The following is a 26,147-nucleotide window of genomic DNA, read 5'->3' on the forward strand; positions in this document are numbered from 1 at the left end:
ATAATAATAATAAATAATAATACTTTTGATACGAATACATGATCAGATTCTTAATTCTTATCAATAACTGAAGATTCGCCAATAGCGGATTGTTCCCGGCGCGGACGCGTCCCGATACTTTCTGAAGAAAAATGACTCACCTGTGGAACTCTCCTCCCCTCCCCCGCCTCCTCGCAGTTGCTTTAATTATTTGAACAATTACGGTAATCATCTCTTTGCGCGTAATTATCAGTTTGCGGTGAACCTGCTGCGCTCGGCGCCCCTCACCCGCCCCAAATGCTTCGGATTCAGGTCTCTGACCTCGGTGACCCCCCCGGGGGATGCAGGGTAATTACAGTGGTGGAGCGGCGGCGGGATTGCTGCAAACCTTGCGACACAACGCCTGACATGTGACAGCGCCCAGCAGATCATGAAGGGGGGCCCCGGGCCCTTGGCTACGCAGAGCGATATTCTCCCCTGATACTGCCCCGGGCCTGGGGAATAAATAGCCCCCCCCCCCTATTCTCCCCTGATACTGCCCCGGGCCTGGGGAATAAATAGGCCCCCCTCCCCCTATTCTCCCCTGATACTGCCCCGGGCCTGGGGAATAAATATCCACCCCTCCCCCCTATTCTCCCCTGATACTGCCCCGGGCCTGGAGAATAAATAGTCCCCCCTCCCCCTATTCTCCCCTGATACTGCCCCGGGCCTGGGGAATAAATAAGCAGCCCCCCTCCCCCTATTCTCCCCTGATACTGCCCCCGGCCTGGGGAATAAATAGCCCCCCCCCTATTCTCCCCTGATACTGCCCCGGGCCTGGGGAATAAATAGGCCCCCCTCCCCCTATTCTCCCCTGATACTGCCCCGGGCCTGGGGAATAAATAAGCACCCCCCTCCCCCTATTCTCCCCTGATACTGCCCCGGGCCAGGGGAATAAATAGGCCCCCTTCCCCCCTATTCTCCCCTGATATTGCCCCGGGCCTGGGGAATAAATAAGCACCCCCTCCCCCTATTCTCCCCTGATACTGCCCCGGGCCAGGGGAATAAATAGGCCCCCTTCCCCCCTATTCTCCCCTGATATTGCCCCGGGCCTGGGGAATAAATAGACCCCCCTCCCCCTATTCTCCCCTGATATTGCCCCGGGCCTGGGGAATAAATGGGCCCCCCTCCCCCTATTCTCCCCTGATACTGCCCCGGGCCTGGGGAATAAATAGGCCCCCCCTCCCCCTATTCTCCCCTGATACTGCCCCGGGCCTGGGGAATAAATAGACCCCCCTCCCCCTATTCTCCCCTGATATTGCCCCGGGCCTGGGGAATAAATAGACCCCCCCTCCCCCTATTCTCCCCTGATATTGCCCCGGGCCTGGGGAATAAATAGGCCCCCCCCTTTCCCCACTCCTCCTTCTGCTATTTATAACAGGGGGTGAGAATAAAACTAGATAGTTGTAGCCGGGGGGGGGGGGGGGGGGGGGGGGGGGGGACCGCTGCATCGAATAATCGCCCATTGTCTGCTAATTGATACACAAATATGTGGCCCCTCTGCACCAAGGGCCACCTGCCAAGAGACCTCTAGGGGTTCAAATCAGAATCTCATGCAGATAGCAGAGGGAGGAAGGGGAGGAGTCTCATGCAGATAGCAGAGGGGGAGGAGTCTCATGCAGATAGCAGAGGGGGAGGAGTCTCATGCAGATAGCAGAGGGGGAGGAGTCTCATGCAGATAGCAGAGGGGGAGGAGTCTCATGCAGATAGCAGAGGAGGGAGGAGGAGTCTCACACAAATAGTAGAGAAAGGAGAAGGGGAGGGAGGAGGAGACTCATGCAGATAGCAGAGAAAGGAGGGGGGAGTGGGAGGAGGAGTCTCACACAAATAGTGGAGAAGGGGAGGGAGGAGGAGTCTCATGCAGATAGCAGAGGAAGGAAGCAGCAGACAGAAATGACACTCAGTGCTCTGGACTGAGACAAGTGCACACTATAGAGGGATATGCTTTGTTCAGATTTCATGTCTGAGGTTTACAAACACTTTAACCACTTGCTTTCCAGCCCATAGTCAAAAGACGTCCTGTTTTTAAAGACGGATATCTCGGTAACGGGAGCAGCTGCCACAACTGAGGTATCGATCTTAAGTGCCGACGGTCCTGTACACGATAACGGCGGTCTCCGCGTCAGATTCGCCGCGAGATCGCCGCTTACCGGAGCCGTCGGTAGCGGCGGAGGAGATCGGGTGCGTTCAGCAGCTGAGCGGGGTTACGAGTGAAGGAAAAATCTCCTTCACCTGTCCCCATAGCTCCGCTGGGCGGAAGTGACGTCAAAACGTCAGTCCCGCCCAGCCTCTTAAAGAAACATTTTTTTTTTTGTCATTTGAAAAAATTACATTTCCAATTTTTTTAAATTTTTTTCTTGCATTTTAGTCTAAATATAAGATGTGACGTCTTTTTGACCCCAGATCTCACATATAAGAGGACCTGTCATGCTTTTTTCTATTACAAGGGATGTTTACATTCACAGTAATAGGAATAAAAGTGATCATTTTTTATTTATTTTTTTTCAGTGTAAAAAGTAATAAAATAAATAAAAATAAATAAGAAAACAAACAAAACATTTTTTTAAAGCGACCCGTCCCGACGAGCTTGCGCGCAGAATCGAACGCATACGCGAGTAGTGCCCGCATATGAAAACGGTGTTCAAACCACACAAGTGAGGTATCGCCGCGATCGTTAGAGCGAGAGCAATAATTCTAGCTCTAGAGCTACTCTGTAGCTCAAAAAAATGCAACCTGTAGAATTTTTTAAACGTTGCCTATCGAGATTTTTAAGGGTGAAAGTTTGACGCCATGCCACGAGCGGGCGCAATTTTTAAGCATGACATGTTGGGTATCATTTTACTCGGCGTAACATTATCTTTCACAATATATAAAAAAATTGGGAAAAATGTATTGTTGTCTTATTTTTTAATTCAAAAAAGTGTTTTTTTTTTTAAAAAGTGCGCTTGTAAGACCGCTGCGCAAATACGGTGTGACAAAAAGTATTGCAATGACTGCCATTTTATTCTCTAGGGTGTTAGAAAAATATATATATATAATGTTTGGGGGTTTTAAGTAATATTCTAGCAAAAAAAAACTGTTTTAGTCTCGTAAACACCAAATCTGAAAAACAGCCTCAGTAACAAAGTGGTTAAGTCTTGACATGTTTGCTTTCATCTTTTATATTTTGCCCTGAAATAACTTTTGCGTATTTCTTACTGACATTTTACATTGCATAAACCATTGCGGTAATATCGAGTGACATAAAAAATTGTAACGACCACCATTTTATTCTCCGGGGGCTCAGCTTTTGTTTGAGGTTTTATCGAATATTCAGACCTAAAATTATTTTTTAAACGTGTGCAAAATGCAGCAAAAACAGCGCCGGCTACAAAAGGGTAGAAAAGAAGAAATGGAAGAATAGACCACTAAATGGGATAAAAGGAGAGGAGAGCGCCCCCTGCTGGCCGCATACAAAGAAACACATGACCGTCATACAAGATTTTACATTTCCCACACTAAATAAAAATCAATTGTTTTATATTGTTTTAGTCTTGACCTTAACAAGTAGAGAAAAGACGTGGATGAGAGGAGGGTGTTCTGTGGCGGGAAGGACAGACCCGGCATATAAGGGGCATGTAGCCGTCTGAGCGGAGCCGCCCATTAACGCGGCCTTGACACTTTCCTGAGTGCTTGCCGGAGCGTGGCGGGAACAAGCTGCGTCCGGGGCGCTGGAGCGTGCGCAAACGTGTCAGTGGCTTCAGGAAAACGCATTTTCTGTAAGGCTCGGGATGCGCGCACGGGGGGGGGGGAGGCAGAGGAGATCTAAACCTGAGGAGGCGATATACTGGGGCCGGGTCACACCCCCTGGCAAGAAAGAGAACCTATCATCTGCTGGGAATTGTTATTCTCCTCCTTCTCCTCCTCCCTCCCTCCTCCTCCTCCTCCTTCTCCTCTCCCTCCTTCTCCCCCTCCTCCTCCACCTCCTCCACCTCCCCCTCCTCCTCCTCCTCCTCCTTATCCTCCTCCCTCCCTCCTTCTCCCTCCTCCCTCCTCCTCCTCCTTCTCCTCCTCCTCCTCCACCTCCTCCTCCACCTCCTCCTCCTCCACCTCCCCCTCCTCCCTCCTCCTCCTCCTTCTCCTCCTCCCTCCCTCCTTCTCCCTCCTCCCTCCTCCTCCTCCTTCTCCTCCTCCCTCCCTCCTCCTCCTCCTCCTTCTCCTCTCCCTCCTTCTCCCCCTCCTCCTCCACCTCCTCCACCTCCCCCTCCTCCTCCTCCTCCTCCTTATCCTCTCCCTCCTTCTCCCCCTCCCCCTCCTCCTCCACCTCCTCCACCTCCCCCTCCTCCTCCTCCTCCTCCTTATCCTCTCCCTCCTTCTCCCCCTCCTTCTCCTCCTTCTCCTCTCCCTCCTCCTCCTCCCCCTGGGGGAGGGGCAGATAGTGGAAGCGTAGGTTCACATTTGCTTTTTTTTCTCGATGTCCGCCAGTGTCCCGCGATCGTGTCACAGATCGTGTCTATGTAAACAAGGTATCTCCCTGTTCTGCCTAGTGACAGGACACTGATCGTCTGCTCCCTCTCATCAGGAGCAGCGATCAGTGTCGTGTCACTCGTAGCCACGCCCCCCCCCCACAGTTAGAATCACTCCCTAGGATGCACTTAACCCCTTCCCTGCCACCTACAGGTTAACCCCTTCCCTGCCCCCTACAGGTTAACCCCTTCACTTCCAGTCACATTTATACAGTAATCAGTAGATTTTTATAGCACAGATTGCTGTATAAACGTGAATGGTCCTAAAATAGGGTCAAAAGTGTCCGATGTGTCCGCCGTAATGTCGCAGTCACGATAAAAATCGCAGATCGCCGCCATTCCTAATAAAAAAATCATAATAATAATAATGCCATAAATCTATCCCCTATTTTTGTAAATGCTATAAATTTTGCGCAAACCAACCGATAAATGCTTATTGCGTTTTTTTTCCCAACAATATGTAGAAGAATACGTATCGGCCTAAACTGAGGGAAAAAACTTTTTTTATGTATTTTTGGGGGATATTTATTATAGCAAAAAGTTAAAAATATTGCATTTATTTTAAAAATTGTCGCTCTATTTTTGTTTATAGCGCAAAAAATAAAATCCGCAGAGGTGATCAAATACCACCAAAAGAAATCTCTGTTTGTGGGGAAAAAAGACGCCAATTTTGTTTGGGAGCCACATCGCACGACCGCGCAATTGTCATTTAAAGCGACGCAGCGCCGAATCGCAAAAAGTGGCCCGGTCTTTGGCCAGCCAAAGGGGGCTGAATATATATGACATTTCTGTTTTCGGGTTTCCATACACACTTTGGCCCGGATTCAAAAAGCACTTACGCCGACGTATCTCGAGATACGCCGCGTAAGTGTTAATATGGTGTAAATATGCGCCGTCGTATCTGTGCGCCGTGCCCACAGAACCAGATACGCCTGAAAATAGGCTTCATCCGACCGACATAACTTTCCTACGCCGGCGTATCTTGGGCGCATATTTACGCTGGACGTATTTGGCGCTCCCAATGATTTCCTATTCACATATGCAAATGAGGGAGATACGCCGATTCGCAAACGTACTTGCGCCCGGCGCATAATATACGCGATTTGCGTAAGCCGTACGTCCGGCGTAAAGTTATTCCCCCTAAAGGAGGTGTAAGTCAGCAGCATCCATGCAAAGGGCTGCACCAGGGAACAGAAGCCGGCGTATTTTACGTCGTTTACGTTGTACGTGAATATGACTAGGCGTAGGTTACGTTCACGTCGTAGGCAGTGATCCGTCGTATCTTAGGGAGTAGTTTCAACGTGATTCTGAGCATGCGCACTGGGATACGTCCACGGGACGGCGCATGCGCCGTTCGTTTTAAGTGCTTGTCTGGCAGTCGGCCCATCATTTGCATGGGGTCACGCCTCATTAGCATGGCTCACGCCCACTTCCACTTACGCCGGCTTACGCCGAGGAAACCCAGCGTAGATTTGACAGCCAGTGGGGGCGAGTGCTTTGTGAATACTGGGGCAGATGAAATCTGCGCCGGCGTATCGTTACGCCGATTCTCAAAGGCAGATACGCTTTAAAAATAGGCTTCCTCCGCCGACGTAACTTGAATGCGGCGGCGTATAATTGTGTGCAATATTACGTTGACCGCTAGGGGCGCTTCCGTTGTTTTCGGCGTAGAATATGCAAATTACCTAGTTACGTCGATTCACGAACGTACGTGCGCCCGGCGGTAGTTTTTTACGCCGTTTGCGTAAGGTTTTTTCGGCGTAACGTTGCTCCTGCTATTAGGAGGCGCAGCCAATGCTAAGTATGGCCGTCGTTCCCGCTTCGAAATTTTTTTTTTTTACGTCGTTTGCGTAAGTCGTTCGCGAATAGGGCTGGACGTAATTTACGTTCACGTCGAAACCAATACGTTGTTGCAGCGTACTTGTGAACAATGCACACTGGGATATGTACACGGACGGCGCATGCGCCGTTCGTAAAACACGTCAATCACGTCAGATCATCACACATTAGCATAAAACACGCCCCCCCTTCCACATTTGAATTACGTGGGCTTACGCCGGCCCCATTTACGCTACGCCACCGCCGGAGCAAGTGCTTTGTGAATACTGCACTTGCTCATGTAAGTTGCGTCGGCGTAGCGTAATTACAATACGCTGCGCCACCGTAACTAGGCGCGCAGGTACCTGAATCTGCCCCACTGTGCTTGCCTCTCTGCGCTGGTTCGGCGTAGCGTAAAAAAAGAGACGCTACGCCGGCATAAATATGCGCCAATGTATGTGAATCCGGGCCCTTGGGTATATTTATAAAGAAGTGAATCTGACATTCAACAAACATTCACTGCAGGTAAATCTTCCAGGTGAATGTGTTTTAAAAAAAACTGCGATTGGTTTGCCGCCCCGGTGAATGTTTGGTGAAAGCAAAGGCGGGTGTGCTGGGTGCGCCTGGGCACACCCTAATCACCCCATGTACATTAGCATTATCCAGGGGCGGCACCAGGTGGGTGGTTGGAAGGTGCCAGTGTAAATGCCCCCATTATATTAGGTTCAACCCTAGGAATTTAGGGTGCAATATAATATGGTCCCCCCCCCCACCAGCAGAGCCTCCTCCCTGTGACTTTGGGGGGCACACCCTAATGTGATAGGCTGCGCACACCTCTGGGTGAAAGTCCTGCCAGCGCCTCTTTGATATGTAAGAAACTCTTTGTAGCCAATCGGAACCCTCAAGATTCTCCCTTTTGTGTGTTTCAAGGGCTGCAATAAAATGAGGCGATTTGATTGGTTGCTCCTGGCAACGTGTCCTTCCTCTTTGGACCTAATGATTGTTTTTCTTGTTCCGTAGGTGGTGAGCTTCATAAGTCTCCGCTATGACAGCGCCCCCCCATGGATGGTCCTGTGCGTCATTTGGTGCTCCATGGCCCAGACTCTGCTTCTTCCATCCTTCATCTGGTCCTGCGCCCGGTACCGGGCTGACCTGCGCACCGTGTGGGAGCACTGCGCCTCCATGTTGTCCGACAGCGGGGGCGATGAAGGTAAGATGAAGCCCATCACGGGTGGGTGACAGCGCTGGCAGTTGGGGTGTATTGTGTGTTGGTTGCACTCAAAATGAAGCCCCCTTGGCAAGCGATGGAGACTCGAGTGTAAGAAATACGCTTTTATATCTGGAGCACAAGAAGAAATTAGACAAGAAATTCAAATGGAAAAAACTGACTTTATTGTGTACAAAACCAACGCGTTTCAAGAATTAAAAACCTTCATCAGGGCTGATTTGCTATTGTAGTTGTTGGTAGTGGGCCGCTGTGTACACATAGACCAATCAGCTGAGCTGAAGCAGGAAATTGGCATGAGTGGCATACGCCACATTAAGGAAGCAAATGGCCCTGATTTGATCTGTGCCACCCGTGGCAGTTTCTATTTCAAAGTGTAGGGATTGTACTAAACCCCGAGCAGTAAAGTCTCCCTGTGTGTGCAGAATAACATGTTTCTTATACTCACTGTGGAACTTAAGGGGTTAATCCTCTGCATTGTGTCATATCATGTGACCTGGCTAGCTCTGATCAACAAGGAACTGTTCTCTCCAGCAATAGAGACCAAACTGAGCATGTGCAGCTTTACTCCCCTCACTCTGTCTTGTCTGGTCTTGCCAAGAGAGACCCTGCAGGAGGGGGACGGATCCCGCTTGGCAAGGACAGATAAGACAGTGAGGGGAGTAAAGCTGCACATGCTCAGTTTGGTCTCTATTGCTAGAGAGAACAGTTCCTTGTTGATCAGAGCAAGCCAGGTCACATGATATGACATCACACATGTGGGCGTGTATACAGATCCTAAATGACAGCCCAGTCCCTCCCTCCTCCAAAATGCACAGTAACTAAAAAAGAAACCAGTGGGTGAGATGTCACATCTTAATTCATAGAAGATCCGCCTCCCATAACAGCATGAGGCTGTAGTAAAAATCTCCTCCTACCTGAACACTCAGCACTCAGGCGGACCCTGCAGTTTATCACGTGACCATGGTATACAGATCAGCCAAAAGGGTATATAGTGGCAGTCAGTGGCGGCTGGTGCTCAAAGTTTTTGGGGGGGCGCAAATGAAAAAAAAATCAATTGCAGCCTCACTGTGCCCATCAAACGCAGCCACTGTGCCATCAATTGTCACCACTGTGCCATGCCATCAAACGCAGCCACTGTGCCAACTGATGCCACTGTGCCCTTTAATTGTCCCCCTCCCCCTCTCTCTCTCCCCCTTTCCCCCCTCTCTCTCTCCCCCTTTTCCCCCTCTCTCTCTCCCCCTCTCTCTCTATCGCTCCCCCCTCTCTCTTTCTCCCTCTCTCTCCCCTCTTTCCTTCTCACTCTCCTCTCTCTCCCCCTCTCTCTCTCTCTCTCTCTCTCCCCTCTCTCTCCCCCTCTCTCTCCCCTCTCTCCCCCTCTCCCCTCTCTCTCTCTCTCTCTCCCCCTCTCTCTCTCTCTCTCTCTCTCTCTCCCCTCTCTCTCCCCCTCTCTCTCCCCCTCTCCCCCTCTCTCTCTCTCTCTCTCTCTCTCCCCCCTCTCTCTCTCTCTCTCTCTCCCCCCCTCCCTCTCTCCCCCCCCCTCTCTCTCTCTCTCCCCTCTCTCTCTCTCTCTCTCTCTCTCTCCTCTCTCTCCCCCTCTATCTCCCCTCTCTCCCCCTCTCCCCCCTCTCTCTCCTCTCTCTCTCTCTCACTCATCCTCTCTCTTTCTCACTCTTCGGACCAGGAGCTCTCAGTCCCTTTAGAAAATAGCACAAAATTTTGAAAATGTGCATAAAGGAGTATCTCCTCTCCTCTGTGGAACTGCTCCCAGCTCCACCTCCTGCAGGAACTACCAGCCCTCCGGACTGCTCTGAAGAGCAAGGGGTAGGAAAGGTTAAGCACAGCGCTTTTCTTTAACAGCTTCCTACATGTGGTAATCTAACCCACTAACTTCTAGAAGTTTCTCCAAACTTCCGGACACAGGGGAGGTACAAGAGACCTGCCTCTGTGTGTCATTCAGCCTGACCTGCAGTAAACCCTGACCCAATTTCAGACTCACAAGATAACCCCCACGAGTCAAACATAAATTTGCCTCCATTATTCTAGTAGCACACTAGAGGGTACTACAGTAATGAAGGGACTGTGTTGATTAGGAGCTCTGTTTTCTAAGTTTGGGAGAGGGCCACAGGCTTTATGCCTGCACCACTCTTTCTTCATTCCTCCCATTCTTCTAGGCGGTAATGAAAGCCACCTAGAATGTAGAAACATGCACAGATCAATATCTCCACTCTAGACTGGCCTCTCTCCTACATAGACAGTCTGGGTGCCACCATAGTCCACCACCACTATCCTTTGGAAAGATAAAAGAATATCCGCTGCACTCCATTTAGCTCCTCTTACAATGTCTCCACTCAAGAACCAACCTTCCTTCACGCATTTCACCTCTCCTGGCTTTCTCACAAAGAGGAAGGTTGGTTCTCTGGTGGAGACATTGTTGTATGCAGTCAACTTATTGACTATTAAATAATACGGTAAGAAGAGCTAAGAGGAGTGTGGCTGATATTATTTTATATTATCAATGGAAAGCACATAAAATACCCCCCCTCCCCACCCCCACACACATGCACTGTGGCAGAACGTTGCCCTGCCAGGGTCTAGAAAGAGGTTATGACCCAGAATTCTCAGCCAGGCGGGTTGAGGGGCTCCTCAGTGGTTGGTAAAGTCAGTTTTGGGGCCTGGGAGATTTTAAAGTGATCTGGGTGGGATGAAATCTCCAATCCTGGGTCCAGGTCTTTAAAAACCACCAGCACACTGATTGGTCAGGGGGCTAATAGTAATGACCTGACTGTGGTTCTGGGCTCCACCCTGGCCTAAAATCAACAGGGATCTGGCAGCGAAAGGATTAAATGGATAAAACACGGGAACTTCCATGTACTGCAGAGAAGAGCTGCATCGGTTTTTTTTCTGGTCCTGTTGCAATCATTTGTGATCTATGTTTGTCTTTTGATGCTGCAAAATGTCTGACTCCTCCTACTTCTTCGCAGACAGCGGTCGGGATGACTTCTCAGATGGACGGCTGTGCGAAGTCCGCTTCGACTCCAACGGTGCCGCCATCAAAAGACCTCCGCACTACCTGGGAGGAGACCTGAGGGACGGGAAATACATCCCGGTGAGACACATTCTACTGCCCACAGACCGGAGCCAGTACCTGCAGGTTCACCGACACCAGGTGAGAACGCAAAAAGAAAGTTGTGACCAACCCTCGTCCTCAACAGCAGGACTATGTCCGCCGTAAATGCTTCCTCTGTCCAGAACCGGACTTTTTTAGCCCATCTGGTCACCAGCCATACTTCAGTGTCGGGTAAAACATTAGAGCAAGAATACAGCCTTATCTATCAGTTGAAGAGGAGGTTCCCTCCCCCTTTCTTGCTCATATTACTCTAACAATACTCTTGTAACCAGAAACATGAACTAACATGAGCTAATTAACTAATCATTTCCAGACTAGGTGACTCCAAGATATGACCTTTCAGGTCTTAGCCTTGCTGTCTCCTAGCTCCCTAACTACAATACACATTGGGCTAGATTCAGGTAGGGGCGCGCATAGTTACGGCGGCGCAGCGTATTGTATTTACGCTACGCCGTCGCAACTTACAGGAGCAAGTGCAGTATTCACAAAGCACTTGCTCCATAAGTTGCGGCTGCGTAGCATAAATGGGGCCGGCGTAAGCACGCGTAATTCAAATGTGGAAGGGGAGGCATGTTTTATGTAAATCTATGATGACCTGATGCGCCGTCCGTGTACATGTCCCAGTGTGCATTGCTCCCGAGTATGCCGCAACGACGTATTGGTTTAGACGTTAACGTAAATTACGTCCAGCCCTATTCGCAAAACGACTTACGCAAACAACAAAGCGGGAACGACGTCCATACTTAACATTGGCTGCGCCTCCTAATAGCAGGAACAACCTTACGCCAAAAAAGCCTAACGTAAACGACGTAAATAAATTGCGCCGGGCGTACGTACGTTTGTGAATCGGCATATCTAGGTAATTTGCATATTCTACGCCGACAACAACGGAAGCGCCCCTAGCGGCCAGCGTCAGAATGCACCCTAAGATACGACGGCGTAAGAGACTTATGCCAGTCGTATCTTAGGCTAATGTCGGCGTATCTAGCTTTCTGAATACAGAAAGTAGATACGCCGGCGCAGCTTTGAAATTACGCGGTGTATCTTAGGGCGTAATTCTTTACTGAATCTACCCCATTATCATACATATCAACACAGAACTCCTTCACACAATAGCAGAGATAATTAACACAAACAACAAGGGGGGAAAGACTCTTGGAGCCCACACTAGACTTATTTACAAATTACAACAAACACGTTATAGCAGACAACAGACTGACAGGTGGGTGGAGTTAATGACATCAGCATCTTCTATGAGCCCCAACATTATGAAGCAGTCACTATTTATAATATGGCATATACAGGGTTCCCAGAGTCTGTGTGTTTTGGGGGGACATGGACTTGAATCCAAAGTAACTTTACTTCAAGGTCCCCAGGCATACACCTCACAAAGAGTATTCCCCCTAAAATCCAGATCCCATAATCAGAAGGCAAGAGGCTAGCATTCAGTCCCCTCCAAAAGCCTCTGTCCCGGCTAGGTCTGTCACAAAAGTCTCCCTAAGTTCTGGAGAGCAGTGAAATCCTGACGGGGGGTCTCACTTGTTCCCACTCTATTCAAACCCCCCCCAAAAAAAGCAGTTTTGTCCAGACTCGCACTTTAATTACTTCAATGCTTAATCCCTCTGGTATTAAGGTACTCGTCTTATATATCCAATGTGTCTCCTCCTTGGACATAATCTCCACATCCTTTCCTCCCCTCCAGTTCCCACAAACGACTTTAATTCCCCAGAAAGTCTTTAAATTGGAAGAATGATAATCCTTATAATGTTTTACTGAAGGACGTTTATCTGTATCCAAAATGTCTCTTTCTCTTTCCCTCAACATCTGTTTGGTGCGATTGGTTTGAATCGTGGTCTTTGTGTGACATAAATTACCACCTTTGTGTTGCAAATATTCTTTGATAGGAAAACCTCCTTTTTTTTTATGGAAATAAAGGTATTCATGTTCCTCTCACTATTAGGATATCTACACCCCGAGCATTTATTACATCTTCCTAAAACCTTTTATATTACAGTACAGCCAGGTCCAAGGTTTCTATGGCGCTTTTATATCTGGAGCTAACGATAAAGATCCTGTCCATTTTAGTCATTTTAGCCGCTTGGAACCTTTCACCCAAATTCCTCTTGGAACTCCCTGGTGAGCGTCTCCAGACCCATACTCATTCCAGGAATAGGTTTTGTGAATCCCCCCGCACTTAAGCTTCAGCTGGGACCTCAATGTTTTCTAGATGGTACCTCCAGTAAACCTGACACAGAGGCAGAGCTCCTGCACCAGGGGTCTCCTCCAGCAGACCCCTGTATCTACCTCAGACCTTTTATGGGTTCTCCAGCCACCTAATGGGCACACCTCCCCAGGGATTGGCTGGATTTCTCATATATATTCATGCGGCCCATTCTGTTCTTCCTCTGGAATATAGGAGAGAAGCAATCAGAGCAGCAGCTTGTGAGACTCTGAGCAAACCAGAATAATCGACCCCCGCTCTTGTCACCCCGTGGGGGGTCAGGGATGCACCACAGGGTAGTGAACCCTATGGCCTACTGCTGCGATCAGAGAGGAAGCGTGAGCCCAATATTCCCCAGGGCACGGAGTCTAAGACCCAGCTTTGTGTTCACCAGAGCCTCTGGTGGTGAGGATGGCCTTCGCCGCAGCTGTATCCAGGTCGCAACCCCTGGGGTCCCCAAGGTCACTCTCTGAAGGGAGAGGGGGGGAACCAGCAACCAGGACAAGTGATAGTGATGGGTAAGTCGAGGTCGGGGCAACAGGCAGACAAGGATAAACAAGGAACAGGCCAAGGATCAGGGAAACAGGCAAACAGGAGAAGTCAGAGACGAGCCAAGGTCGGTACACAGGAAGGTAAACGTAACACACTGCAGACAGGAACAAGCTACAAACAAAGGTTGAACAGCACTGCAGACCCGTAGTGCAATAGTTAATATAGACTTCCTGGGATGGTCTGGGGTGGGGCCATATAGGGAGGAAGGTGATAAAAGACAGCCAGAAAGATGGTCAGGCCTCTAATGAACACATGAGACAGGTAAGCTGCCAGACTTTATTGCATATCCATGACAGCTCTACTGAATATAGAAGAGCTAAACTATATTTACCGATCGACCTGCACTAACTAGGAGGGTGCTACATATATCATCCCTTCCTATCTATTTACTAAGGCTAGCAGCATAAGTAATAAAATGAGTTCTCGCTGATTAAGAGAGTTCCGCTTTTAGCAATATCTTCCATATCTGAGATGTCTGTAATATAAAAGTGATCGATTTTCTCTTCAATGATTCATTTTTCATATTTCTTAATAAAATTGTGATATTGTTGGTCACAAAAGGCATTTTCTTTCACCGTTTGTCATTCATTCTATTATCTGACATTATAAATGATAATCATTTCCTCGCTCTCCAGCTGTCACATTCCCACCCAGCCGCAGCTCTTCCATAATATCAAACCTTCATATTAATAATTTACCGATCTGAGCTGTTAATCATATAGGCCAAGTCATACCAGGGAGGCAATAAACACAATATACTAAGAATCTCCAATCATTTGTAATAATGTAACATTTCGGATCTTCTTCTTTGTTGGGATCCAATCTGCATTCAGTGTCCCGGCATCCTTCCACATAATGTAGTGATATCTGTTCATCATCCATACTTGGAGTCCCTCACACCCAGGCCCGGATTTCCCACAAGGCCACTGAGGCCAGGCCTTGGGGCGGCAGGGCGCCAAGGGGCGGCAGTGGCATGGATTCCCCCGACGCCTGTAACATACAGTTAAGAGCGGTAAGTTATGGGGGAATCCGCTCGCTCGTTAACAAGTGATTGCGGCGATGTCACCGAAATCTCTTGTAAAATGTGTGCTCCCGTCCGTCCTCCCCCCCCCCCCCACCCCACATACCTCTCTCTGCTGGCTCTGTCTTCGGGACTCCCCCCCCCCCCCCCCCCGGCCACCGAGTCTGTCTCCTGTTCCTGCTGCCGATGTACACAGTGAGAGGGGAGAGCTGTGCTCTTCCCATCATAGCTGTGACAGGAGTTCTAGCACAGTGCTAGGACTCTTGTTTTGGAGGTGACAGGGTCAATAAAGAGAACCTGTCACCTCCAATTGCTATCACACAGGGAATTGTTTTCTCCTGTATGATAGCAAAAAAATTGATAAAAAAATTATAAATAAGAAATAATAATTAAATTAATAAAATAAAGTAATTAAAAAAGTAAAGAATAAGAAAAATAATAAGAAAAGTAAGCGACATGCTACAAATAAAAAAAAAAAAAAAGCGATAAAGTAAAAAAAAAGAAAACAAATATTTGAACTAACTGTGCCGCCCCTGCCATCCGGTTGCCATTCTCCGTTGATTTGGGGGTAGTTCGGTTGGCGGGGAGGGGGTGCATTGCGGAACCCGGCTTTGGGGCGGCAGGGAGAGCAAATCCGGCCCTGCTCACACCTATACAAGTCAGAGTCTGGGCCCTTTCACACCTACGGTCCTGTGAGGATCTGTACCTTTATCACCCGCTTGCTCAGCGGGGATCGCTCAGTTGATCCCCGCTGATCCGGCTGATGACAGGGCGGTCCCCACACACTGTGCAGGGACCTCCCTGTCAGATCTCCGCTCTCCTCTATGGGGGGATAGGATGAACACGGACAGCCTGTCCGCGTTCACTCGATCCATTCCACAGACGGATTGAAATATAGGATTTTCCTCCGTCTGCAGAATCGGACCATAGCGGGGACCAATTAGATCGGGTGTCAGGGGATGTTCATCCGCATTCCCATAGGGATACATGTATTTCATTTGAAAACGGATGGATGAAATACGGACATAGGCCCAGATTCACAAAGCACTTACGCCGACGTATAACAAGTTACGCCGATGTAAGTGCAAATGTGCGCCGTCGTATCTGTGCGCCAGACCCACACACAGATATGCGCCTAAAACCAGGCTTCACCCCGCCGACGTAGCTTGCTCACGCCGGCGTAGAGTGGGCGCACATTTAGGCTGGGCGCATGGTGCCGCTCCCATTGGTTATCCATTCAAACATGCAAATGAGGGAAATACGGCGATTCACGAACGTGCGTGCGCCCGACGCATGCTACGCAAGATGCGCGTAAGTTGTACGTCCGACGTAAAGTTATTCCCCATAAAGGAGGTGCAACCCGGCAACAGACATGCTCAGGTCTGCACCAGGGAACACAAGCCGGCGTATTTTACATGGGACCTGTGTCTGGCTGGGCGTAGGTTACGTTGACGCCGTACGCAGTGATCGGGCGTAGTTTAGGCAGTTGTTCCGACGTGGTTGTGAGCAGGCGCAGGGGGATGCGTCCACGTCACGGCGCATGCGCAGTTCGTGATACGTATCTGTCTGGCGCTCGGCCCATCATTTGCATGGGGTCATGTCTCATTTGCATGGGCCACGCCCACTTCCACCTGCTGGTGCAGCGTTGGGAGCACTGGCTGGCTGAATGCATTGCTTGCCTCTCTGCGCTGCGTTGGTTACTTTACGGCGGCGTAATGTGCGCCCACACTCTGTGAATCTGGGGCACTGTCCGCAGGTGTGAAAGGGGCCTAAGATCTGCCATTTTTTTCCAGCTGTCATCAAATTTCAATCTTTCCTCCTGCAGTCTCCTTTGGCGATCCGGTCACGTCGGATAGTTTATTACCTCCTTGAAGGGGATTTGTTGGAGTGTTGGTGAGATATTCCGGATTCTCTCAGATATCTCAGTGAAAATCCTGTAAATCTTATTGAATTTCCAGCCTGATTTAGAAGTCACTTGTAAACTCCTCCCCCCTTTGTCTTGGATCTCTCCGGCACGTTCCGAGCTCTAAAGTCCTTCCTATCCGGAGACTTCCCCCCGGGCTGGAAAATCTGATTCTAAAGTCAGTTTCCCTGTCTCCTGTAGTAACAGTTCATGTCAGAATTTCTCCCCGAGGATGTTCAGCCCAGACCTTCTGCTTACGTTCCCAAGCTTAGGGCGGACGCTATGGACCCCGAAGACTGGACGGAGCGTTCTTAGGATGAGGACTGGATTGATTATTCTAAAGAAAACAGTTCTTAGCATCCCAAGTGCCAGACAGGGGGAAATGGATCTTCAAACTCGGACAGTGTCAGGCTCGGAGACCGGTAGCCATGGTCGTCCGCAGGTAGGGGCAAGGGGGGTCAAGTGCCCCCCCCCCCGGGAATCAGGAAACGGATCAGCGCCGTTAAATTCAGCACAGTGGCGTCGCTGTGGGGGGGTGGGCAGCCCCCACCCAGGGGCCACCCACCAGTCAGGTGTCAAGGTGCTGTCAAGCCCCCCTATCAGTGTAGTGTGACTGCAGGCTCTTTTTCCTGCTCAGTCCAGCAGAAAACTCGGCGGCGCTGTGACGGGAGAAAGGCGAGCTGCGGGCTGTCAGAGGTTTCCCCCGTTTTCTCCTGTCAGGGAGAAGAGATGGCGGCTCTCACTAGGTTCGCCCATCGGTTTCCTGCCCACTCCGTTCCTTCCCCATTGGCTATAACTGAGGGTCAATCAAAGGAGACTAGGAGAGGAGAGCATCATGGGACATGTAGTCCCGAAGATTGGCGGCTCCATTTTCCACAGGAAGGAGGCTACGGCTCGATCAAGAGAGAGATTGAGAAACAGCAGCCTGGGAAAAAACTGAGGGAGTGAGTGCTGCAGGACAAAGAAAGAGGCGTGTGCTGGGTGGAAACCAGAGAGAGAGCCACGCTGTCCAGCGCCACCAGAGAGTGAGCCACACTGCCCAGCGCCACCAGAGAGTGAGCCACGCTGCCCAGCGCCACCAGAGAGTGAGCCACGCTGCCCAGCGCCACTAGACAGAGGGCCACGCTGCCCAGCGCCACCAGAGAGAGAGAGAGCCACGCTGCTCAGCGCCACCAGAGAGAGAGCCATGCTGCCCAGTGCCACCAGAGAGAGAGCCACGCTGCCCAGCGCCACCAGAGAGAGAGCCACGCTGCCCGGCGCCACCAGAGAGTGAGCCACGCTGCCTAGCACCACCAGGGAGAGAGCCACGCTGCCCAGCGCCACCAGAGAGAGAGCCACACTGCCCAGCGCCACCAGAGAGAGCCACGCTGTCCAGCGCCACCAGACAGAGGGCCACGCTGCCCAGCGCCACCAGAGAGAGAGAGAGCCACGCTGCTCAGCGCCACCAGAGAGAGAGCCATGCTGCCCAGTGCCACCAGAGAGAGAGCCACGCTGCCCAGCGCCACCAGAGAGAGAGCCACGCTGCCCGGCGCCACCAGAGAGTGAGCCACGCTGCCTAGCACCACCAGGGAGAGAGCCACGCTGCCCAGCGCCACCAGAGAGAGAGCCACGCTGCCCAGCGCCACCAGAGAGAGCCACGCTGTCCAGCGCCACCAGACAGAGGGCCACGCTGCCCAGCGCCACCAGAGAGAGAGAGAGCCACGCTGCTCAGCGCCACCAGAGAGAGAGCCATGCTGCCCAGTGCCACCAGAGAGAGAGCCACGCTGCCCAGCGCCACCAGAGAGAGAGCCACGCTGCCCGGCGCCACCAGAGAGTGAGCCACGCTGCCTAGCACCACCAGGGAGAGAGCCACGCTGCCCAGCGCCACCAGAGAGAGAGCCACGCTGCCCAGCGCCACCAGAGAGAGCCACGCTGTCCAGCGCCACCAGACAGAGGGCCACGCTGCCCAGCGCCACCAGAGAGAGAGAGAGCCACGCTGCTCAGCGCCACCAGAGAGAGAGCCATGCTGCCCAGTGCCACCAGAGAGAGAGCCACGCTGCCCAGCGCCACCAGAGAGAGAGCCAAGCTGTCCAGCACCACCAGAGAGAGAGCCACGCTGCCCAGCACCACCAGAGAGAGAGCCACGCTGCCCAGCGCCACCAGAGAGAGCCACGCTACCCAGCACCACCAGAAAGAGAGCCACGCTGCCCAGCGCCACCAGAGAGAGAGCCACGCTACTCAGCACCACCAGAAAGAGAGCCACGCTGCCCAGCGCCACCAGAGAGAGAGCCAAGCTGCCCAGCACCACCAGAGAGAGAGCCACGCTGCCCAGCGCCACCAGAGAGTGAGCCAAGCTGCCCAGCGCCACCAGAGAGAGCCACGCTGCCCAGCACCACCAGAGAGAGCCACGCTGCCCAGCGCCACCAGACAGAGGGCCACGCTTCCCAGCGCCACCAGAGAGAGAGAGAGCCACGCTGCTCAGCGCCACCAGAGAGAGAGCCATGCTGCCCAGTGCCACCAGAGAGAGAGCCACGCTGCCCAGAGCCACCAGAGAGAGAGCCAAGCTGCCCAGCGCCACCAGAGAGAGCCACGCTGCCCAGCACCACCAGAGAGAGCCACGCTGCCCAGCGCCACCAGACAGAGGGCCACGCTTCCCAGCGCCACCAGAGAGAGAGAGAGCCACGCTGCTCAGCGCCACCAGAGAGAGAGCCATGCTGCCCAGTGCCACCAGAGAGAGAGCCACGCTGCCCAGCGCCACCAGAGAGAGAGCCAAGCTGCCCAGCACCACCAGAGAGAGAGCCACGCTGCCCAGCACCACCAGAGAGAGAGCCACGCTGCCCAGCGCCACCAGAGAGAGCCACGCTACCCAGCACCACCAGAAAGAGAGCCACGCTGCCCAGCGCCACCAGAGAGAGAGCCACGCTACTCAGCACCACCAGAAAGAGAGCCACGCTGCCCAGCGCCACCAGAGAGAGAGCCACGCTGCCCAGCGCCACCAGAAAGAGAGCCACGCTGCCCAGCGCCACCAGAGAGAGAGCCACGCTGCCCAGCGCCACCAGAGAGAGACACACGCTGCCCAGCGCCACCGGAGAGAGAGCCACGCTGCCCAGCACCACCGGAGAGAGAGCCACGCTGCCCAGCGCCACCAGAGAGTGAGCCGTGATTGATCGCGTGTTCCCTTTTATAGGGAAACACAATCGATGACGTCAGACCTACAGCCACACCCCCCTACAGTTAGAAACACATATGAGGTCACACATAACCCCTTCAGCGCCCCCTTGTGGTTAACTCCAAACTGCAACTGTCATTTTCACAGTAATCAGTGCATTTTAAATGCATTTTTTGCTGTGAAAATGGTCCCAAAAATGTGTCAAAATTGTCCGAAGTGTCCGCCATAATGTCGCAGTCATGAAAAAAATCGCTGATCGCCGCCATTAGTAGTAAAAAAAAAAATAATTAATAAAAATGCAATAAAACTATCCCCTATTTTGTAAACGCTATAAATTTTGCGCAAACAAACCGATAAACGATTATTGCAATTTTTTTTACCAAAAATAGGTAGAAGAATACGTATCGGCCTAAACTGAGGAATTTTTTTTTATATATATTTTTGGGGGATATTTATTATAGCAAAAAGTAAAAAATATTAAAAAATATTTGAAATTGTCGCTCTATTTTTGTTTATAGCGCAAAAAATAAAAACCGCAGAGGTGATCAAATACCACCAAAAGAAAGCTCTATTTGTGGGGAAAAAAGGACGCCAATTTTGTTTGGGAGCCACGTCGCACGAACGCGCAATTGTCAGTTAAAGCAACGCAGTGCCAAATCGCAAAAACTGGCCGGGTCCTTTAACTGCCTAAGGCCTCTTTCACACTGGGCGGACATCCGCGGCTCCATAGAGGAGCACGGAGCGCCCGTTCAGGTCCGCAAAAAAAACTGACAGACGGACCTGTACGGGCGCTCAGTGTGAAAGAGCCCTAAAGGTCTGGGTCTTAAGTGGTTAATAAGCTGTCCCGGGATAGCTGTGTCCCAGAACCTGTACTGGGCCCTCCTGCCTCCCCATACTGTGTTCTTTGTGTTGTCTTGTCTTTGATTCATTGCATGTTTTTTTTAATTGTTTAAAATCGAAAATACTAATAAATATATGCTTAATTCTATTTATACCTTAATTCTTGAGAGTAGGTGTGTAAATTGGGGCAAGCTGGTTGGGGGCCCCAGTGCATTACTTTGCCCAGGGGCCCATGATGCTATTAAGATGGCCCTGAAATAGAGCACCTCTAGCATGCCACTCTCTCCATCACTGTATGGTGGCTGCAGGCAGGGCCGGGACAAGGGGCGGGCAGGAGGAGGCAGCTGCCCTGGGTACTGTAGTTTCATGTGAGGTGGAGGGGCACTGCAGGGAGATTGAAGGAGAGGTGATTTGTGTTGGGGGGGCAATTCGGGGGGGGCAGGGGGTAAAAATTGCTAGGAGTGGTGATTTAGGGGGGGTTGTGTTGGGAGGGGGATGGGGAAATGATGATTTGGAGGATTTGTGCTAAGAGGGGGGATTTGGGGGGTTTGTGCTAGAAGAGGTGATATGGTGAATGGTGGAGGAGATTTGTGCTAGGAGTGGAAATTTTTGTTTGGGGGGGGGCTGTGTACTCAGAGGGTAAATTTGAGTGGTAGAAGGCTTTTGCTAGGAGTGGTGTCCCTTTGTGGGGATGAGACATTTGTGTTTGGGGGGATTAGGGGGATGGGGGGCAAATATTTGTGCTGGAAAGGGGGATTTCAGCAGGGGGGCTGATTTGTGATGGAGGAGTTTATACTCGTACATCTTGGGTGGGGGGGAGTGCAGTTTGGCATGTTCGCCCTTGGCTCTAGGTGACCCTGTCCTGGCACCGGGTGCAGGGCGTTGGGCATTATGCTCGGAGGCCATGATGCATCCTTTCAGCCTTTTCCTAGTCTTTTGGGTTGAGTAATGACGACATCAACCCAGAAAATTGAGAATATTCTTGTGGTGAAGAAGACAGAGTGTTTGGGACATCTCTGGATTGAAGGTGAGGCCTCGTACACACAGACGGACAGTCCGCTGAAAACGGTCCGCCGGACCGTTTTCAGCGGACATGTCCGCCCGGAGATTTGTGTCTGATGGTTGTACACACCATCAGACAGAAATCCGCGCGTAAACAATACGCGGGGACGTGGCCGCGACGATGACGCGGCGACGTGGACAGCCTTGAAGTTCAAAGCTTCCACGCATGCGTCGAATCAGTACGACGCATGCGAGGGATGGCGGCCGATCGGACGTGTCCGGTGAGTCTGTACAGACGACCGAACACGTCCGACGGACAGGTTTCCAGCGGACAGATTTCTTCGCATGCTAAGAAATTTTTGTCCGCTGGAAAAAGTCCGCTCGGCCGGGAATCCGGTCCGGTCGGCTGTACACGCGACCGAATCTGTCCGCTGAAACTGTCCGTCGGACAAATATCAGCAGACAGATCCGGTCGTGTGTACGGGGCATTAGTATTGCAGATGGAGCTGCTTTTTATCCAAAACAATTTAGAACCCCGGGACACATTTAAAATGAAGTAGAGTATCTCTGAGTTGGACTCTAAATATGAAATTTAACATTAAAAATGAATATAGTGGAAGTAAAAATTGCAAAGCTATACACTCTATTGTAACCTATATAGCTATTTCATACTGTATATGTATCAATTGTATGTCCCTATAATTGTTAGACTATCGAGAGTACGCTAGGCCTAATGATATAATGTTAGCTATGAAGACAGACACATATGCTAGTAAATAATATCTTATTTATTTCCCAAGAAAATAGGAATATCACACACTAACCAGCAGATCTCTATAGAGCCTATAACAACAATAAAACATTACATATACTTAACACATCCTCTAGGTAGAATCCTTGTTGGCTGAGCTCAAGATGGCAAAGAGAGGGCTAAGCCTCATGGCTTAGGCCCAATCCAGGATTCCATGAGGCTCTCAAGATGGCAGAGAGAGCCAAGAGGCTCCAGCAAAGGCCTTCAGCGGAAAAAAGAGCTTGAAAAACAGCCCTTTTTACAAAACTCAGTCACAGATTTATCCAAACCCTCCCATTGCCAGCCCCATTTGGTTTTGGAAGAACCAGAGTGTTCACAGGTCAATCCTCCTCAATAGATTATATTACTGACTGTCCTGCCCTACTTGGCCTCTGGGGGCAGTATTGCCCATATCTTCTCCATGAGCCCTGGGCTGTCTTTGTCATCAATCATCATTGCTCTCTTTGAAGCTTGTATCACACCAGGTGGGCTGGAGCCAAGCCCTCTTGCCATGCAGTTTCTGATATGTTCCAAAGCTTTGAATGTACTTGGGGCCATCTGGCTATATGAACCAGGAAGCAAAATTTCAGAACTATTATATTATCTCATGTTGCCTTCCAACAATAGTGAATTTTGCTAATGTTGTCCTCTTCTCTGTACAGGCTGCCCTCTCACGGAGGATGTCCCATGATGAAATAGACCTGTTTAACCCTCGCTCATCACCACTCTTGCTCAGGTGGTCTTCCTCAGATGACATTCGGGGCGGGCCTGGATCGATGCGTGGAAGCGGCCCACCCAGCCCCCGTCGGGGTCACGACATACCGCCTTGGGGCCGCCGCCCACCCCCAAGAAGAGATTCGGATGAAAGCTTGAGCACTCTACACCAGTTCTTGCAGAGCGGCATGGGAGGACCTGCAGGGATGGGCAGCGGCGGGCACAATTCCTTCTTTCGAGATGAAATAACTGCCTTTATCGATGACACGCCCTGCCCTTCTCCCCTTGGAACACCCCACCGAGTCCGGTCAACCCCTAGGCCCTCACCTTTCCCTAGAAAGGGACACGATGGCGGCATGGCCTGGGCCGCTTTAGGGGAACGCCGACTATCTCTGTGCAGCCCGCCTCTTGCCCCAACCGACACCCGTAGGTCCTCCTTGTCTGAACGGGGTTGTAAAGGTGAGGCAACATAATGACAAATTCTTGAAGAGCATACAGGGTCGAAAACGCTTACCTCCTTTATATCAGCAACCACTGAACTAAAGATGGTTGCACATGGACCCTCTCTTTAAATATGTTGTTCTCAGGCATATCAGATGTTTGTCGGGGTGGCAAAGGGGATTTCGGAGGGGGCACTTTGCTGATGCACTGCCTCTACCCGTCAAGCCCCCTTTGATACCACTTTGCCCCCTCACAGACACGCTACAAATACACTGGAAATTGAGCCAAAAGACGATATAAATAAAACGTGATTTGATTACCAGTCTGTGTGTTGCGGTCATGGCACAAAAATACCAGAATGATGGCACAAGATACCTGAATGATGGCACAAAAATACCAGAATGATGGCACAAAAATACCAGAATGATGGCACAAAAATACCAGAATGATGGCACAAGGAAGGGCGGGGGAATAGAGAAGCAGAACAATACACCTCCAGACTTTTTTATTTTTTGTATGTCATTTGTTAAAAGTATGACTGGAATCATGTTAAATATTTAAGATAGACGACGGAACAAAGTAATAAAATTGTGAAGTACCGATAGGTAAAGGGTTTACTTTCAATTCTTCTTCTGGGGCGCCAACATATAAAGACCACCGAATAGGCGGATCCAGAAGGTGATTGGTTGAGGTCTTATCTCATGGAGGTTCACCTTCTTCTGTGCAGGGCTGTCCTAATAGCATCATGGGCCCCTGGGCAAAGCAATGTTCTGGGGCCCCCTACCCCAATTTACACACCAGTATAAATAGTTAAAACCCAGTATGGGGGAGACAGGAGGGCCCAGTACAGGTTCGGGGACCAGTCTGGGACACGGCCATCCCAGGACAGCTTAGTAAAAAGTGTGGCTGACCCAGCAAATCCAGGACAGTTGGCAAGTATGATGTAAGGCAAGATTATCATGGGGCCCCCATGTACCTGGGGCCCCTGGGCAATGCCCAGGGGTGCCCATGCATTAGGACAGCCCTGCTTCTGTGTAGTCTTTGAAGGCTGTGAGATGAACCAGTTTTATTACAAAGGGCCCACCAACCATGTAACAGCACCAGACCAAGGTACCAGCACTGTCACATGGAGAGAGTCACATTCTTCTTTATACTTGGACATACCAAGTGGCCGGGTCCAATGCCACCAAGGAGGCAAACTGAGGCTGGAGTGTACATGCTCAGCCCAGCGCATGTTCGGATCCTGGGCCATAAAACGTCATTGGTTGTTATGGTGCAGGAGACCACCTGAACTAAACCAACAATGATGCTATGCATCCCACTTGCCTGTATCCTAGCAACCAATTATGTTATGTGACTCAGCTCCCTGCATCCTAGCAACCCATTATGTTGTGTGACCCAGCTCCCTGCATCCTAGCAACCGATTATGTTGTGTGACAAGCTTCCTGCATCCTAGCAACCCATTATGTTGTGTGACTCAGCTCCCTGCATCCTAGCAACTGATTATGTTGTGTGACCAAGCTCCCTGCATCCCAGCAACCAATTATGTTGTGTGACCCAGCTCCCTGCATCCTAGCAACCGATTATGTTGTGTGACAAGCTTCCTGCATCCTAGCAACCAATTATGTTGTGTGACCCAGTTCCCTGCATCCTAGCAACTGATTATGTTGTGTGACCAAGCTCCCTGCATCCCAGCAACCAATTATGTTGTGTGACCCAGCTCCCTGCATCCTAGTAACCGATTATGTTGTGTGACCCAGTTTCCAGCATCCTAGCAACCAATTATGTTGTGTGACCCAGCTCCCTGCATCCTAGCAACCAATTATGTTGTGTGACCCAGCTCCCTGCATCCTAGTAACCGATTATGTTGTGTGACCCAGTTTCCAGCATCCTAGCAACCAATTATGTTGCGTGACCCAGCTCCCTGCATCCTAGTAACCGATTATGTTGTGTGACCCAGCTCCCTCCATTCCAGCAACCAATTATGTTGTTTGGCCCAGTTTCCAGCATCCTAGCAACCAATTATGTTGTGTGACCCAGCTCCCTGCATCCTAGCAACCAATTATGTTGTGTGACCCAGCTCCCTGCATCCTAGCAACTGATTATGTTGTGTGACCCAGCTCCCTGCATCCTAGTAACCGATTATGTTATGTGACAAGCTCCCTGCATCCCAGCAACCAAATATGTTGTGTGGCTTAGTTGCCAGCATCCTAGCAACCAATTATGTTGTGTGGCCCAGTTGCCAGCATCCTAGCAACCAGTTATGTTGTGTGGCCTAGCTGCCTGCATCCTATTAGCCAATTGTGATATGAGCACCAACTGCCAGAATCCTAGCAACCAGTTATGTAGTGTGGTCAAGCTGCCAGCTTCCTAGAAACCAACTACATTGTGTGGCCCAGTTGTCTGCATCCTAGCAACCAGTTATGTAGTGTGGTCAAGCTGCCAGCTTCCTAGAAACCAACTACATTGTGTGGCCCAGTTGTCTGCATCCTAGCAACCAGTTATGTTGTGTTGCCCAGCTGCTTGTATCCTAGCAACCAATGATGCAGAAAGCCCCTGCTGAACAGTATCCTTAAATCTTATGATATAAGCAGCCAGTGATGCTGTGTGGCCTGAGGGGGCAGCGAAAATAAGCATCTGCCACCATCACAGCCCCTGAAGCTGGCTGAACTAATCAGCGGAGGAGTAGAGGAAAGGTTAGTACATCCTGCGGGGGGGGGGGGGGGGGGGGCAATAAAGAACTCCAAAAAGATATAAAAAATGAATTCAGTTCTGTATTTATTACTATAATGAATATCGGTATGTAGGATTGAGGTTTA

At 50.6% G+C, this 26,147-nt stretch overlaps 1 protein-coding gene across 4 annotated transcripts in view; it reads left to right on the forward strand.

Annotated features, from left to right (window-relative positions):
- The window catches only part of GPR162 (G protein-coupled receptor 162), a 68,615-nt gene extending 44,965 nt beyond the window's left edge, over window positions 1-23,650 (forward strand). For all 4 annotated transcript variants that reach the window (XM_040361158.1, XM_040361159.1, XM_040361160.1 and 1 more), the window contains 3 exons: window positions 7,362-7,551; window positions 10,551-10,735; window positions 22,836-23,650. In XM_040361158.1, the coding sequence (XP_040217092.1) occupies window positions 7,362-7,551; window positions 10,551-10,735; window positions 22,836-23,360 (900 nt within the window). In that variant the 3' untranslated portion in view covers window positions 23,361-23,650. The remainder of the gene's footprint in view (window positions 1-7,361; window positions 7,552-10,550; window positions 10,736-22,835) is intronic.
- Window positions 23,651-26,147: the final 2,497 nt, after the last annotated feature.

The sequence above is a fragment of the Rana temporaria genome, chromosome 8 (assembly GCF_905171775.1).
Source record: "Rana temporaria chromosome 8, aRanTem1.1, whole genome shotgun sequence".
In the NCBI taxonomy this organism is placed as follows: domain Eukaryota; kingdom Metazoa; phylum Chordata; class Amphibia; order Anura; family Ranidae; genus Rana; species Rana temporaria.